A 17,253-nucleotide genomic window follows, 5' to 3' on the forward strand; every position below is an offset into this window, starting at 1 on the left:
CAAAAACATTGTATACAAATACTCTTTGAAAGAACTTTACAATTTACATTGAACTTTTTATAAAATTAAATATTAAATAATTATTTTTTCTTGTATTTGAGTTTATATTAGTTAATTCTCCATTCTTTTTTCCATTAAAAATGCATTCTTTTTTCTATTAAAAATAATTAACCTTCTAGCATCCACCTCTCATTAATCAAATAGTTTTACAGCAATTTAGCAGTTTATTAACATTTCGCTTTTCAATTTTAAGCTACTAACTACTATCTTTGTTTAATTTATTATTTACTAACTTTAAAACATAAATATATATACAAAAATATTTTTTATTTGAATTTAAATAAAAATTTAAATTTTATATCTTAATTCTAATAATTAAAAATATAAAATATATTTTTTGTTTTTGAAAGTTTTTATTTGTATTAAATATACTCCTGATAGCTAAATTTTAAAAAAATTTATGAATAATTCAATAATAATAAATAATAACTATATTTGATTTGCTTATGTTAAAAGTTGTGCTGATAAAATTATTGGGGCAAAAAACAGAAATAAGCCAAGGGAGAAAATAATTTACGTGAATCAGCCAAAACGAAAACTGCTTCATGAATCCACCCATGTACGTTTATATGTAATTCGAACCAGCTAAATTCGAACTCCATTCCTACATAATTCGAACCAGTTGGGTTCGAATTATATACAAACACACGCACACACTAATTCGAACCAGCTTGGTTCAAATTACACACAGTAATTCATGGTATAATTCGAATTATGCTGTTAAAAAATTAATAATTTATTAAAAAAATTTTATTAAAAAATTTATTAAAAAAATTAATAATTTAAAAATTAAAAAATATATTTTTTATTTCATATGTTAAAAAAAAGCTAACAAAATATTTAATTACGAGACTTCTTTAAAATATTAATGAGCTATCAATTCGAATTCTATACAATACTTTTCTGTCCATTTTTAATAGCTCATGAATATTTTTTAATAAATTTTTTTAATAAATTTTTTTAAATTATACTACAAAAAATATTTTATCCTATGCAAAACAATTTTAAAAAAAATGGTTTAAAAAATGTTAGGAGTACTATAAAAATTTGTAATGTTCTAATAACTTAAGTAAATACATGCATGTACTCAAATTTTAAATAAAATATTCTACATAGTCAATAATAATTTAGAAATGAAAGAAAATATTTTATTCCATACAAAATAATTAAAAAATATATTTTATTCTATACAAATAATTTTTAAAAATGGCTTAAAATATGTTATGAGTACTATAAAAGTTTGTAATATTCTAGTGATTTAGGTAAATACATGATAAAAATATTTTTTCTCTAATTTCTAAATTATTAGTGACGATGTAGAGTATTTCTTTAATGTCCTAAGTCATTAGGACATTACAAATTTTTATAGTACTTCTAATATTTTTTAAGCCATTTTTTAAATTATTTTGCATAGAATAAAATATTTTTTTGGTATAATTTAAATAAATTTATTAAAAAATATTCATGAACTATCAAGAATGGACAGAATTTCTATTGTATAGAATTCGAATTGCTCACCATATAATTTGAATCAGAGTGATTCGAACTTCCCTATGCGTAATTCGAATCATGTAATATCTCACCATATAATTTAAATAATTTTATTAAAAAATTATCATGAATATTTTTTAATAAATTTATTTAAATTATACCACAAAAAAATATTTTATTCTATGTAAAATAATTTAAAAAATGGCTTAAAAAATGTTAGAAGTACTATAAAAATTTGTAATGTCTTAATGACTTAGGATATTAAAGAAATACTCCACATAGTCACTAATAATTTAGAAATTAAAGAAAAAATATTTTTATCATGTATTTACCTAAATCACTAGAATATTACAAACTTTTATAGTACTCATAACATCTTTTAAGCCATTTTTTAAAATTATTTTGTATAGAATAAAATATATTTTTAATTATTTTGTATGGAATAAAATATTTTCTTTCATTTCTAAATTATTATTGACTATGTAAAGTATTTTATTTAAAATTTGAGTACATGCATGTATTTACCTAATTAAAACATTACAAATTTTTATAGTACTCCTAACATTTTTTAAGTCATTTTTTTAAAATTATTTTACATAGGATAAAATATTTTTTGTAGTATAATTTAAATAAATTTATTAAAAAAATTTATTAAAAAATATTCATGAGCTATTAAAAAAGGACAGAAAAGTATTTTATGGAATTCGAATTGATAGCTCATTAATATTTTAAAGAAGTCTCGTAATTAAATATTTTGTTAGCTTTTTTTTAACGTATGAAATAAAATATATATTTTTTTAATAAATTATTAATTTTTTAACAGCATAATTCGAATTATACCATGAATTACTGTGTGTGTAATTCGAACCAAGCTGGTTCGAATTAGTGTGTGCGTGTGTTTGTGTATAATTCGAACCCAATATAGAAATGAAGTTCGAATTTAGCTGGTTCGAACTACATGTAAACGTGCATTGGTGGATTCATGAAGCAGTTTTCGTTCTGGCTGATTGGTGTAAAATTTTACTCCCTTTAGCTTATTATTGTGATTTGCCCAAATTATTGTTGAATTGGTCCTAATATTTTTAAAAAATCAACTGTCATAGATATATTTGATACAATTCAAAAAATTTTGAGACAAAATTGAAATAAAATAAAATTTATGAATATTTTTAACAAATTTTAAGGAAAAAAAATATATTTTACCCTAATTAAAAACGCCATCTAACAAAGAAGGCTTCCTCTTGCAAACTTGTCAAAATTATGTATACTCAGTGAAAACGAATTTGGAAACAACAAAAAGATAAGAAAGAATGAAAGGAGATAAAAGAAAATCGGTTAAGTGATAGAAAAATGCTTGAGCAGAAAAATGGGACTAATGATATATTTCTCAATCACAAATCTTTTACAAATGTATGCTGCTGAATAAGCTAGCATTACAGGTAACTGGGGCTTCCAGAAAATGACTATTTCTTCTCCAACTCCAATATTTCAATTCCAAAGAGTTATGGTATGCAAGTTTATTCCACCTTTTTGCTAGATTTGGGATCACTGCCTTCTTGAGATGAGTTGGCTATCTTGGACTCGTCGAACTCCAATAACTGATTTGAAACAAAATCAAAAAGTTGTTATGCATAAATTCTACAGGTCTAAGTCTAGTTAAACATACATTCAGTTAGTCTTCCTCTAACTATAACTCGATTCATAAGGATTGTTATTACTACGATAAAATGTTAAACATACTTAATAACCTTATAGAAACCTTAACAGGAAACTTTAGGTCAATTTACATTTGTAAATATGTACAAGATTTAGTTTTGATCTGTAACATGATGCAGTTTTTTTAAAAACAGTTAAAACCTTACAGTAGAAGAAAATTTAGTTACAATGTTATAGTTTCAAACCAAAATTAAAACTCACACTTTCTAGTGGTTTCTAACATTCAATTAATATCCAAAATAGAATTTAACTTTTGATCCACTATCAATGAACCATTAGGTATTTTTATTCTAAAAAGAAAATGCTTGAAACTTTTATTGCCATTACACTGTTGCAATTTGCAAGTAATTTGTTTTTACAAAGTACCCTATTGGGTATGTACTGCCCTCACAAAAAATTAGTAAGAATTTAACAATGAACAGATCAGAGGTAAAATTAGTAAGTCAAACGAACCTGTTTAACATCAGCATTCCATATGCAATGAACAGCCAAAGATCCAATTACAGCAGGTACAATGTATAAAAGAGCAGGCTGAAACAAAGATAAAAGGAAAGAAGGAGGGGGGAAGGGGGGAATCCAATCAATCCATGTTAAAAGAGAATGCATTTCCTATATGAATCTAAAAAAGCTAATTTCAATAGTACTCTTTTCTACTAAAATGTACTAACACTTCAAAGTTCATTTATAATTGATGAATATTTTATGATATATGAGTAAACATAAAAACTGGAGGAACTTTGCAACTTTAGTACTTAATTTTGTAGGTGTTTTCAAACTGCAGGATGGCCCAGCACACTACATGGCCTTAATTTTGTCAGTCGGATGCACATTTCATCATATTATTCACAAAATTGTCAAAGAAACATGATATTTTCACATGCTTGATCAGCCATATGTGTCAATATGATCTTCAAATACTTTCTATCTTAAACTACCATGACATCATAATTGAGAGCCAAGAACAGAAGAGGGAAGTAAAAGAAGAAATAAGTACTCAGATCCAGTCACCTGAGCAGCTTGAAACCAATTCATCACAAAAATTGTAAGCGCCAAGCCAATAGTATATCCTAAAAATGAGCTTTTGAAATACTGAGGCTGTTTTCCTCTAGACACATCAAACCGCAAAGCCAATGCTATGAAGATACCTGAGGGTATTTTATAAAAAAAATGAAATAACAAAATTATGACATAGAAGTCACTGACTCTTCACCCCAAAATGCACATAAGTATGAAAATATGAAAGATGAAAACTGCATAAAATTCTGCAGTACATGCAGGGTATACAATAAAAAAAAGTATATAATCTTTTCATGACTAATTCCACAATGTGAAGCATATAAGAAAATATGAAACATGTTTCATAACAGAAATGAGATAGGAAAAGTTCCCTATTCAAATGGTCACATAGAGAACAATGGTCAAGTAGTGCAAGTGCAACATGGATGGAATTGAAACAACCATACAGCCTCTATAAAATAGTCATTGACTAAATATGTGGTTAACCATAGGTGAAACAAAATTGAAGATCAGAATAATCTCAAAGAAGAATTTTACAGACTTAAACTAGGTGAAGATCTTAGAAGTTCTGGTTAGTAGAGGATGACACTACCACAAGAATTTACATTTAACTTTTTTGTTATATCAGGTGTAATTAGGGAGATAACATTTGTTATTTTATTTTGTTGCTGTTTGTTGCTCTACCAATAGCTTTTGAGGTTTCATGAAGCCAAAGGTGAGAGCAACCATTCTTCCTCATTCCACATGAAACTCACTTTTGTGTCCCTATAAATTGACAGATAATGTGGTGAAATGCATTACCTTTGTTTTAAAAACTTGCATTTTAACATTCCTCAAGTTGAGCCACTTAAAAATTTAACATCCCTACTCACTCATTAACGTACAACTCTTTTCCTACAATATATCAGAATCCAATACCAGATATAAATTAAGAAGTTCTACACTAATCTCACTGCTACAAAAAGCCGGATACATTTGCAAGAAAATACATCAATAAACAAGTCAGCCTACCAGGGATGACAATGTCACCAAGGCCAAGCATTGAAAATGGCCGGGTAGAATCTGCTGTGGGGAACAAAAGCTGAAAAATAATTGGAATGATCAATATTAGGAAGATATTGTATAATGTATACTATTTAACTTCATATAAAGGAGAAAATAAACTCAATTCACTTATATAAGACTTTAACCTTTATCGGAGCATCAAATGATTTAGCAACGCTAACCATCACTGGAGTGAAGAAAACCCAGAAAATGTCATATACAAATAGTCCAGTCTGCACAACACATGAATAGAAAAGATACACACATCAACTAACAGGAAACACTAAAAAAAAAGTGTAGTAGAAACTTTGTTTAAATACTAGTCTCGGTAAAAAGGATTGGAAATCAGCAAAGTCAAGATATTAAAAAATGAGGAATTGCTTCTCCAAAACTTTGTTTTCCTTTTTTTTCTTTCAGAAAAAAAAAAAAAAGAAAAGAGCTTATCTAAATTTTCTCAAATGAAGAACACAATTTTGAGCAGCTTGATTTAGTTGCAGACAAATGACGGGTGATCCAGTGGGGGAAAACAGTAATTAAAACTTAGTAAAATTAAAATTAAAATTAAAACAAAACGGTTCTAAAAACACCATTAACAATGAGGATAATTGAAGAAAATATTCTTACCAAGAGAATAGCACCAGTCTTGAAAGATCCAAGAGAAAGCATTTCAATTCCCTGCGAAGATTAAAGATTAAGCCAGTTGTCACTCCACTAGTTACTAATTCAAATGTGATTTACACAAACAAGGTATTATCAGTTAGTTTCTAAACCCTTGCTCTTCGGAGTATAATTATCATACTTTCAACATTTATGATATAAAAGAATATATTTATTATTTAATGCATTCAATTCAGTTGCTCATAATATGTACAAAAGCACAACAATAAAGAGAAACAAAGAATGCTAACCTTACAGTTCTAAAAGATACCTTTTCCAGGCAAGAGAAATGTAAGTAAAATGAATGAGTTTAAGGAACAACACATTAAGGATCAAACCTGAATACAAAAAGAAAGCCCCAATATATTATTTGCCAGCCAATGCTTCTGCCTAGCATACCAAGCACAGAAAAAAGTTCCAGGGATTGCAGCAATTATCTGTGACTTTGTAAACTCAATCTCCAAAGCTGTGTAAGAAAGGTGTAATGAAAAATATCATTCTGCATGATGGAAGCAAGTTACTGTCAACTAGACCAAATGCAAACAGCCAAAAAAATGCAAAATTCAAACACTTTGTCGCTATATATGTCCCCTATAGGTATTTTGTTCATATAACTTTTATGTACGTGTTTGCTTCAAATATAGTCATTAACTAAACAAGAAAAAGAAAGTATACTTGGCAAGGAAAAATTCTCAGGAAGTTATACTTCACACGTACATCACAAAACTAGCTGCCGTAGTCAGCAGAAGCAAGTGATACAAGTTGAAGAATATCATCACTGACTAAAAGATGACTGGTTATATATAACTTCAGGGTTGATACCCCAGTTAAAGAGTTCACAGAGAGAGTAGGGTGAAAGAAGGAGGCAAGCATGTCTCACATACAACGGAAATATGGGAAGCGCCAGACAATGATGTCCTCGTTCCAGTGCTTTGGTAAATACCGTTTGATAAGTGGTAATACCGTCGCCCTGTAAAAAGAGAAAGAATAAATGTTAGAAAGATGGCAAATATGAAGGGGAAAGAATCTACATGGGACATAATGGCCCTAGGTAAAGAACATACGAAAGCGCAATAATCCCAAGTAAAATGAAGTAGGCTGTCAATACAGCATTCACCAAGTCCTTTGATAGAAATTTGAAGAGTAAGAAAAGTGAGAGCAACATTGCACTCCCAACAAAGGGAAAACGCATGGCATGTTCATTAGACATTGTTTCCTGCATTATTATTATATACATGCCACATTTCAGGGAAGTCAGTTCTCAAGATGAACAAAGAGCAACATATGAAGTAACTGAGCATGAAAGGTACTACTCACAGAAGGCGGAGTTGGTTTGACGGAACGATAACATCCCACAAACACAGTGAGGCAAGCAGTCAAGATAACATTTACATTTGGTTCTACTTTAATTACAAGAGGTGCAAAGGTTAAACCTGCCACAAAAGATAGAAACTAACTAATTAACAAAAAATTATCTCAAAAAAAAAAAAAAGAAGCAAAAAACAAAATGAAAAAAAGAGAAAAGAAAAAGAGAAACGCTTTTTGGCTCCCTATGCATGTAAAATTGGAGAGAAAGGAACTTGAAAGGCCTACATATATCTTGATTTTAACTCCTCTCATGGACAATCCAAACGGATAATAGCACAACCATCTGAATTCAAGAACCTATTAAGAATTCTAAACCACAATCACTTTATCACTCATTCAACCCTACAGCTTAGTGAATTTACATTCCAAGCCATCTATGTTAATCAGTAGCAGGAGCAGAGATAAACATCAACTGAATTATCCTAGAATTCTTAAAGGTAATTTCAGGGAAACCAAAGACTAGTCTTCATTTTCACCCATTTCCAATTTACTCAGAAATATTACCTCCAAAACATAAATTAACAAAGCAAAATTATTTAAAAAATAAAATAAAAGAAACGATCAATTAGTAACATTGAAGAGAAACTTTCCACTAACCTGCTAAAGCCAAATTGGCAATTTTCTCAGTGCTTTTCATGTTTCAAAAATCTACCTTACAAGTAGCAAAAAAAAAAAAGATCTTCTGAAGTATAATCTTCCGAATATGGACCTCCCCCTGCGATCACAAAACGACGAGAACTTCAGAATTCAGAAATCAGAAGTTCATCATTGTTCAATTTCAGAAATGAATTTCCCAAAATTATAACGTTTAAAAAGGATCTCGGAAATAAAATGAAATGAAACCTCTTGCAGCGACAACACTAGGCACAGTCGCAGACTTTGCAGATCGGAGAGGCCAGGAACGAAAAAATAAAATAAGACTATGGTTTTTATCAAAAATGAAATAAATGGATTCAATTTTAGGGTTTTAAGATTATTTCGTTTTAATATTTTGATATTGATTTGTTTAAATTTCTAAACATCTAATTAAATTGTAGATCACGCGGTAACGAGGATGAAAGCGGATTTAGCTTCTCCTCCACGTAGGTGGAGGTGTGTAAGCCAATCAAATGCCTTCAAATTGCCACGTCAGTCAATATTACCCTTTTTAGATTTTAGTTTACCCTTTAGCCGTTGAAAGTTGAAACTTGAAACACAAAAGTCTCCAAACATGCCAAATCAGCCGGCTCAAGTTTGTTTATGTGTTATTTGTTTTCTAATGCGAACTGATCCGGTTAGATCGAAAATTTCGTCATTCAATCATTAATTCAGATTAAATCATCATTTAAATTGATTAAATACTTTTAATTTGGTCAAATTTAATTAAATCCAATAAAATATAATTAAATATATTTAAAATTAGTTTAATTTTATTCATCAAATTTGGTTAAATTTGATTAAATTAAAAAATATGTATTTTTTATGCATGTTTTTTCTATTAAATGTATTATGTAAATAAAATTAAATCATATTTTTTATCTCAATGATTGTTATTTTTATTTTTTTCTATAAATACTTAAAAAGTATAATAAATATAAATTTATAAATATTTAAAGAGTATAATAAATATAAATTAATTGATGAGTTATTAAAATTTAAAAATAATAATTAATTGAATATAAAATAAAACAAAAAAAGATATTTATTATGAAAAGAAACAAATTAAATTAAATTTTATATAATTATTTAATTATGACCAGATCAACTGGTTCAATCTATGACCCACCGATTAAATTAATGACCCAATAATCTAATAGTCTCATTGATTCGATTTTGATAACTATGCTAATATTTAGTCAGAATAAAAAAATAAAATTTGATTAATGATTCACGAGAGTGAAATATAAATAGAAACATAGGTACCTCATAAAACATCGGATAATATTCCGATCAAGAATATTTTTAAATAAAAAAATAATTCTTTTTATTGGAATAAGAGCAATAAAAAAATTATATACATATTTTTATTAATTTAGTGAGAATCTTTATTTTTTATTCAATTTTCTTCTTCACCAAAAATATTCTCTAAATAAAAACCTTTATCACCAAATTTTAAAAAATATAGAATACAAACATGAGTTAAACATATGTATATTTATATAATATGCAACTATTTGCAAATGCCAATTTATCTATTCTCTACTACTAATATCCTAACTACTAATGTTGACCATTTTTAATATTACTATTGATATTTTATTCAAGAATAAAGTGATGATTTAGTCCCTAAAAAATTATTGCATTAGACAAATTAATTTCTGAACAATTAAAATACTAAATTGGTTCTTGAAATTAACTCTTGTTGAACACCTGTAGTCCTTCTGTTAACACTGTTAAGTTTTTAAGTCGCCAAAATGTTTTTTGTGTTTTTTAAAGTAGTGTTTGTTTTGAGGTATTGAGACAGAGATGGAGAGATTGAGACTCAGTATTATGTTTATTGGTTCAGAGACTGGTACTAAAATTTTTTTTTCTGTCTCCAAAATTTTATTATTTCAGTACCTCTAAAAAGTGAAGACACATGGGACTAAAATTTTTAGAGATGTAAACTGAAACTTTAATAACATTTTATACCTAAAATATCCTCATTTCAATTAATTAATTCCAATTTTATCTTTTGTTCAAATTAAATTAGAGTTTCATTATTGTTTCAATTTCTGTCTCCTATTTTACACCAAACAGAATACTGAGATTTATTTCAATCTCTACCTCTTAGTCTCTATCTCTCAATTTCAATTTTTCTATCTCTTTCTCTCAAACAAACGCTACTTAAAGGACAGAAACGTTATGACTCTGATATAAAGTGCTATTAAAAGACTGATTTGTCTAATGCGATATTTCTCTATCTTTTCATCGAACGCTACTCTATTCAATTTATATTTGAAATGGCTATGAAAAAGAATAAAAAATCTCGTCAAATACAAGTATATGCATAACATGTGTTGTACGAGCATATTTGAGTGTTAGACACTAACATGAATTAGACGGACATTTAACTTAGTTGATATGTTTAAAATTCTAACTAAATTCAACCTGGTAGCGAAAGTAAATGGATCAACTTTTACACGATTCTCGTGCATTTTTTCCACTCGTAATAACTATGGAAACTTTAACACTTAATCACATGTTCTCGAATAAAAATAGTTGTGCAAATGGATTAATTAAAGTTAATCACACCTAGATTTTTTATTTAATTGTTTATGATTGCGTTTTTAGAGTAATCTTTTTAGAAATATCTTTCTCTAGAACAATTTATATGTAATTTTGTATTTTGAATTTTTGTCCGTTGTTTAAAAAAAAAAGAATATCAAAGGATCACACATTTCTTAACAAAACAAAATAATATTGGCTATGCTTTGGTGAAGAGTAACGGCTATTTAATTTTTTAAGATAATGTGGTTTCAGATGAAAATAAAACAATTTCGCTAGATAACTAACTAAAGTACCAGCCAAACAAAAAAATATATTCTCAATGCACCAATCAACATATTTGTTTACAATAATAAAAGTGTAATAGCGAAAATTCATTCTACATGACAAACAAAAGAACATTAATTTTTTTTGAAACAAAAAATACTCAACACACTAAAATAAAAACAAAACTCGAACACAAGGTTATCAAAAAAAATATTAATAATCATAACGGTTTAGTAATTAAGTCTTGAGAAGGAAGGTTGAGTTAAATTTGCGTTTAATTGAACTCCAAATATTTTCTAAGTTTTTCTAGTTATGCATGATCTTTTTTCATTTATGGAAAGAAGATGATTTAACCATGTATTAGTTAGTTTTTTTTTTTAAATATTGTTGAAACAAACTTGCATATATTTAATAATGACATAAGTTATGGAAAACTCATATTTATTTGTAAGTTTTCGTGTCATAATCAAATAACTAATTGAACCAAATCATGTCAATAAGAGAGTTATATGTTTGTCCCCTATAAAACCCGCTTTACAAATCATCATAATCAACAAAGGATTTGACATAACAAAAGACATTGATAATCGAGCATTGAACCATGGCAACACTCCTTAACATTTGTGTATTGTTCATCGTCATGGCTCATGCTTCTTTGTTGGTCGAAAGTGGAGGTGCATCTAATTTGGCGCCATCACCACTTGCAATGTACCAAACCTATTTGAGCCGCTGTTCACAGAAGGTAGCGCAAGACTGTCGCGACGAGATTCATTCGAGTGTAGTTTATGGCAATCAAACAGTTACTGAAAAATGTTGTTCCAACCTTGTAAATGTTGTGGGAAAGCAGTGTTATGACGACATGTCCAAATATGTTGCCACACTTCCAGATCTCAATCCCAAAAAGGACGAAATTCTGCAGAGGAGTAGAAATGTTTGGAATGCTTGTGCTACACACTAGTTGATTTCAACTCAATAACATATATATTGTAAATAAAATAATGAAATATTCTGTGTGAATAAAAGGTTATATGCATTTTTTCGCTTGTAACAACTTTCCAAACTTTGTTAACTAAGTGAAACATAACACTTAATCACATGTTCAGAAATAATTGTGCAAATGGATTAATTAAAGTTAAACACACCTAAATTTTTTATTTAATTGTTTATGATTTTCTTTTTACAATAAATTTTTTAGGAATATTTTTCTCTAAAACAGTTTATATGTAATTTTGTTTTTGAATTTTCGCTCGTTATTAAACAAAAATATCAAACTTGACTCATATTCATTTTTGAAAGGATAAGACATTTAACAAAACATGGGCTTTGCTTTGGTGAAGAGTATCAAATCAACTATTTTAATTTTTTAAGATAATGTGGTTTTAGATGAAAACAAAACAATTTTGTTAGGTAATCCAACTAGGATATTAGTCAACTGCAACCAACTAGTGTATAAACGGGAATGGATCCTCTCAATTATTAAAAAAAAAAATTGAAGGAGTAAAGTGTGATCTCTAATCCTTCATTATTTTCTCTTTCATGATTTTTTTGTCCCACTTATTAAATTAATGGTGAGAAATGAATAAATAAGGCGTTGACAACTTGAAACACGAGAAGTTATCCTAAAATAACACCAAAAAACTCCCTGAGAGTGTGCCCTGAGCGTTGGCAACACCAGGTTAAACTGGCACCACTTTGTGATAACACCGAGAAGCTCCTGGGAGTGTGCCCTGCCAGGTTTAACTGGCGCCATATACAAGTAAACCCTGAGATGACTTAGGAATGCAAGTTTCAACAAGTGTGCGTACGCACAAGTGTACGAACTGATACAAATGCAAAAAGGCGTTGGCAACGCCAGGTTTAACTGACGCCATATTCAAATCACTCTTCCACGAGCTTCAGTTTAAGAGATGGATGGTCTACAAAGAAGCCATCCCAGAGATAGCCTTTAAGCTTGAGGAAAATACATACTCTTTCCTAACCCTAACACTAAATGCTTACCCTAAGCTTAAATATTTTACTCCTTCAATTGTTAAAAAAAATTGAGATAATCTATGTCCGTATATGAACTGCAAAAGAAGCCTAACAAGTAGGGAAAAAAAATTATAAATCAAGAGTAATCTTAATCCCACATTCACTCTTATATACAGTAAAAAATAAAATAACTACAAAACTCTTTCTCTTTGCTTATGTATCACTGACGTCAAAGACCCCTATGTCCGCTCCCGCCACCAGCAGCTGGCCACACGCCCACACGTCCTCTTCCGCCACCAGCAGTTGCCAATTCTCCACTGTCAACTACGCATCACCTTCTACCACCTGCAGTCACGCGTGACGTCATAAATATTGTGACACAAACTTCTCTTCTCCTCTTACTCGAGTTAAGCCTCAATGTAGTCCCTGAACTTAAAAGTTCCTCAGAGTCATCCCCGAACTTGCACTCCGGGACTCAAAGTGGTCCTTCCAGCAATTTTTGGACAGGTGGCGCAATCGTAAAGCTTAGCTGGCAGCGTCGTTGACACGTGGGACTCACAGAAACGACGTCGTTTTGACTGTGGCGCCAAAATGACATGAAACGACGTCGTTTCACGCTGATTACGTCCCTCCCTCAATGTTTCAATAACGTATTGTCTCCCTCCTCTCTAAACACGAAACAAACACAACACAGAGTGAGGTTTCTTCTTCTCCCTCCCTCAATCTCCAATGGTGCATGTGCTCCTCCATTAACCGCTCCGATTTCAGTGGAAGACATTGGCTTTGGAGCATCGCTGCTTTCCTCTCCTTCATACACAAAGTTGGGAAGCCTGATTGCTCTGAAAGAGGTAAGCCAAAAATGAAAAAAAAATGTGGTTCCTCTGTTTTTTGATGTTGTTGTTAATCTAATATTCACAAAAGTTTAGGCCATTTTTTTCGATTGTCTTGGTGGGTATGAACGCCTCTGTTCTGTTCTCTGTGCTAGGGTTTAATCACTACTGGCTTTCGTAGTGGTTTGGCCAAGAAAATTATAGAGTAGGAGTGTTTCCTGTGTTTTGATGATATGAAAACGTGTTCTTTATGTGTTAGGGTTTACTGCTCTTAGTGGAGGAGTTTCCAAACTGTTAATGTGTTTCAGGACAATGACTCTGATCAATGAATTTGTTAAACAGAGTTTGCATGATCACAGTAGAAGTAAAGATCTTTTGGGAGTTGAAATTTTTTGTAACTCTGATAACAGATGCTGAATTTGACTGATTTACCTAATTGCCTTTCTTTGTATTGGGTTGGTTTAGTTAAATTGAATGAAATATGTAATGCTGTTTAGTTAAACAGAATGTGTGATCATAATGGATTCTTGCATACATATGTTAGAATAATATAAAGTAAGTTTTGCAATTGCTAATGAAGTTAAATTAGCTATTGGAATAGTCAAGTTGTTAGATGAATTTGGCCTGGACTAGTGGATTAGTTGTGGGAAAGGGTATGTAAATTTGAATGGTTTGATCCATGAAGATTGAAGTTAGTGTCTAGAGAACTGCTATCTTTAGTTAAACCAAAATAATGTTCTTGATTTCACACTTTCTCTGCATAGCTAGATGTGATTTCTTGGTATGACATCAGTAATGTTTATTCATTTCTTATTAGTGGACAATAATTGATTATTCTTTACTTTCAGATTCTTAATCTATTACTAGCAGTGATGTTTGATTTCAAACAATGGGTGTGATCAATTAATTTTTTTTTTGTAAATATTGGCAGATGGGTGATCCGTTAATTACCATTATATTTCACCATGGAGGGTCGTTTATCACAGGGGCTGATAGGAGTATGTCTTACAACGGTGGAGAGACTTGTGAGTTGCTGGATATTGATACAGACACGCTGGATGTATTCTTCATCCGAGACTATCACAACAAAATTGGGTATGACAAGGTTAGCCAAACTTGGTGGTTGGTGCCTAATTGGCCTATGCAAACTGGTTTAAGAGCAATAGCAGATGATAATGAGCTGATGGAGATGTGTTACCTGGCTCAGCAGAACAAGGGGGTTATTCATGTGTACTACGAACATGGAGTATCTGAGCCAGTGTATATTGAGGAAGTAAAACTAGTGGTTTCTGGCAAGGAGCTGATGCTGATACCAACCATTATCCCCACCCCAAAACCCACCACCAATGCCACAGCTGAACCAATTCCCAGCACAACACCATGCAATCCAACTTCTGAACCAAAGAATACTACTGAATCCACAAAACCAAAGGAGCCACCTACCTCATTGGCTGCTGGTAACCGAGACAAAGCAGAAAAAATTTTCCCCCAACCCACTGCAAGTCTTGGACCTAAGCCCAATCCACCACCAAAAACAATGGCCCAACCCAGTAAAAGCAAGCCCAAAATCCCACAAAAAAAATGCCCCAACCCACAGCAATTCCGAAACCTTGGTCCAAAGGAAAAGAAACCAAGAAGGCTAAAACAAAGAGAGGCTGTAAGAATGTAAAAACAGCAGCAGCAGCATGTGGAAGGAGGCCACTGACAAGAGCTGCTGCTACTGGAAATATTACAAGAACAATTGGTAAAGGAAAACAGCCCAAGACAGCCTTTGTTGCTTTGTCTAGTTCAGAGGGATCCTCAGACAGTCATGACAGTGACGATAGTGCAGAGGATGAAGCATATAGGCCTGGTGGTGATGAAGTGTCCAGTGAAGAAGACTTGCCTTCGGATAGATCAGCAGGAAAGAGTAATGTGAAATTGAGAAGTAGGCCAGGGAAGAAACTTACAAAAGGAAAGAAGTCTGTTATAGTTGAAGAAGATGGTCCTGTTTGTGCAGACTCAGATTCTGAGGATGATGAAATCATTTTTGGATCGATTTTTAAGTTTGGATCATCAGTTGCTCCTTATCATGATGTGTAGGATGATCCTTATAATGATTTTGATGGTGGAGACTCATGGCACTCAGAAGAAATGAAGACTCCTTCAAACTCTGAGGATGAGTTGGAGGAAGTTGATTCAGATGACGTATTCCCTGCATTTAGAGAAGGAGGGAGGTTTGGAGAGCTTAGGCTAAAGGTTGGAATGACTTTCACTACAAAAATGGAGTTCAAAGAGGCTGTGCGTGAGTATTGCATACAAGAGGGTAGAAGGATTTGGTTTAAGAAGAACGATAACGTGAGGATGAGAGCTGTGTGTAAGGATGCGAGCTGTGGCTGGCTTGTGTATGCCTCTAACAATACTGAGAACAACTGCTGGCAGATCAAGACATTCATGGATGACCACACCTGTGCAAGAGAGACAAAAAATAGACTAGCTAATAGGAAGTGGCTAGCCTACAAATTGGTGAAGAAACTAAGAAAATATCCGAATCTGAGACACTCCGAGGCTGCACAATATTTTAAGACTAAATGTAATCTGGAACTAAACAAGTCTTCACTGACCAGGGCCTTAGGAGATGCTAGATCTGTTGTGTACGGTGATGCAGCTGCCCAATATGGCATGGTGAGAGATTATGGGCTGACACTGCTGAAGAGCAATCCAGGATCCACTGTCACAGTTGGGGTTATACCTCAGCCCAACCCTGATGATGATCCAATTTTCGAGAAGATGTATGTTTGTTTGGAGGGATGTAAAAAAGGATTTCTGGCTGGTTGCAGACCCCTCATTGGCTTGGATGGGGCTTTTCTGAAGACCCGGCATGGTGGTCAGATATTGTCTGCAATTGGCCAAGATACAAACAATCATATATATGTTATTGCCTATGCAATTGTCCCTATTGAGAACACTGAAAACTGGAGATGATTCTTGGAATTACTTCATCAAGACCTGGGGGATTATAAGAAGAACAAGCTCTGTTTTATCTCAGATATGCAGAAGGTATGCAATATTTATAGGTTGTCACTTAAAATGATGTGTATACACTAGGCTGCTGATTATATATGCTGAATTAATCTATTGTGACTTAAAATGATGTTTATACACTGGTTGTGACTTAATAGTTCTTAGTTATAACAAGTCACTGGTTGTTACTTATTAGTTACCTATTGGGTGTGTTTCAACATGATGATTATACACATGGCTGCTGTCTATAGTTGCTGAATTAATCTATTGTGACTTATTTATGAAGTAGTTGTGACTTAAGAATTCTAAGTTATTTAGTGTCAACCTATCTATTGTAGTTATCTATATGATGTTAATACACTGGGCTGCTGTCTATATATGCAAAATTAACCCCTGGACTGATTATATGCTGCATAATGTTCTGTCAATCTGTTGTTACTCATTTATCCTGTTCTGCATAATGTTCTGTAATAGTGCTGTGTAGGGACTAGTTTGATGTCACTTGAACAAGTCTAGGGACTATATTGATGTCACTTATATAACTGTAGGGACAAATTTGCTGCCCGATAACAACTATCTGACCCCTACTTTGGTATCTGAAACAGGGCCTTATAAATGCAGTTAAGGAGGTTTTTCCAGATGT

At 31.5% G+C, this 17,253-nt stretch overlaps 2 protein-coding genes across 2 annotated transcripts; one reads left to right on the forward strand and one right to left on the reverse strand.

Moving 5' to 3' along the window:
* Nucleotides 1-2,905: 2,905 nt before the first annotated feature.
* On the reverse strand, nucleotides 2,906-8,393 carry LOC107605181 (signal peptide peptidase). The gene is made up of 12 exons (XM_016306964.3): nucleotides 8,197-8,393; nucleotides 7,951-8,068; nucleotides 7,303-7,418; nucleotides 7,050-7,201; nucleotides 6,870-6,955; nucleotides 6,324-6,451; nucleotides 5,953-6,003; nucleotides 5,475-5,561; nucleotides 5,296-5,365; nucleotides 4,276-4,412; nucleotides 3,721-3,798; nucleotides 2,906-3,149 (listed from the first exon to the last, which is right to left on the reverse strand). The coding sequence occupies exons 2-12, from the start codon at nucleotides 7,988-7,990 to the stop codon at nucleotides 3,069-3,071; spliced, it is 1,026 nt and encodes a 341-aa protein (XP_016162450.1). The 5' UTR covers nucleotides 7,991-8,068; nucleotides 8,197-8,393; the 3' UTR covers nucleotides 2,906-3,068.
* Nucleotides 8,394-11,407: 3,014 nt separating this feature from the next.
* LOC107647535 (protein DOWN-REGULATED IN DIF1 11-like) lies at nucleotides 11,408-11,764 on the forward strand. The gene has a single exon (XM_016351607.1). It carries the CDS (start codon nucleotides 11,408-11,410, stop codon nucleotides 11,762-11,764), a length of 357 nt encoding a protein of 118 aa, XP_016207093.1.
* The last annotated feature ends 5,489 nt before the right edge of the window (nucleotides 11,765-17,253 follow it).

Source organism: Arachis ipaensis, chromosome B6 (genome assembly GCF_059453495.1).
Source record: "Arachis ipaensis isolate K30076 ecotype BB chromosome B6, ASM5945349v1, whole genome shotgun sequence".
Lineage (NCBI taxonomy): Eukaryota > Viridiplantae > Streptophyta > Magnoliopsida > Fabales > Fabaceae > Arachis > Arachis ipaensis.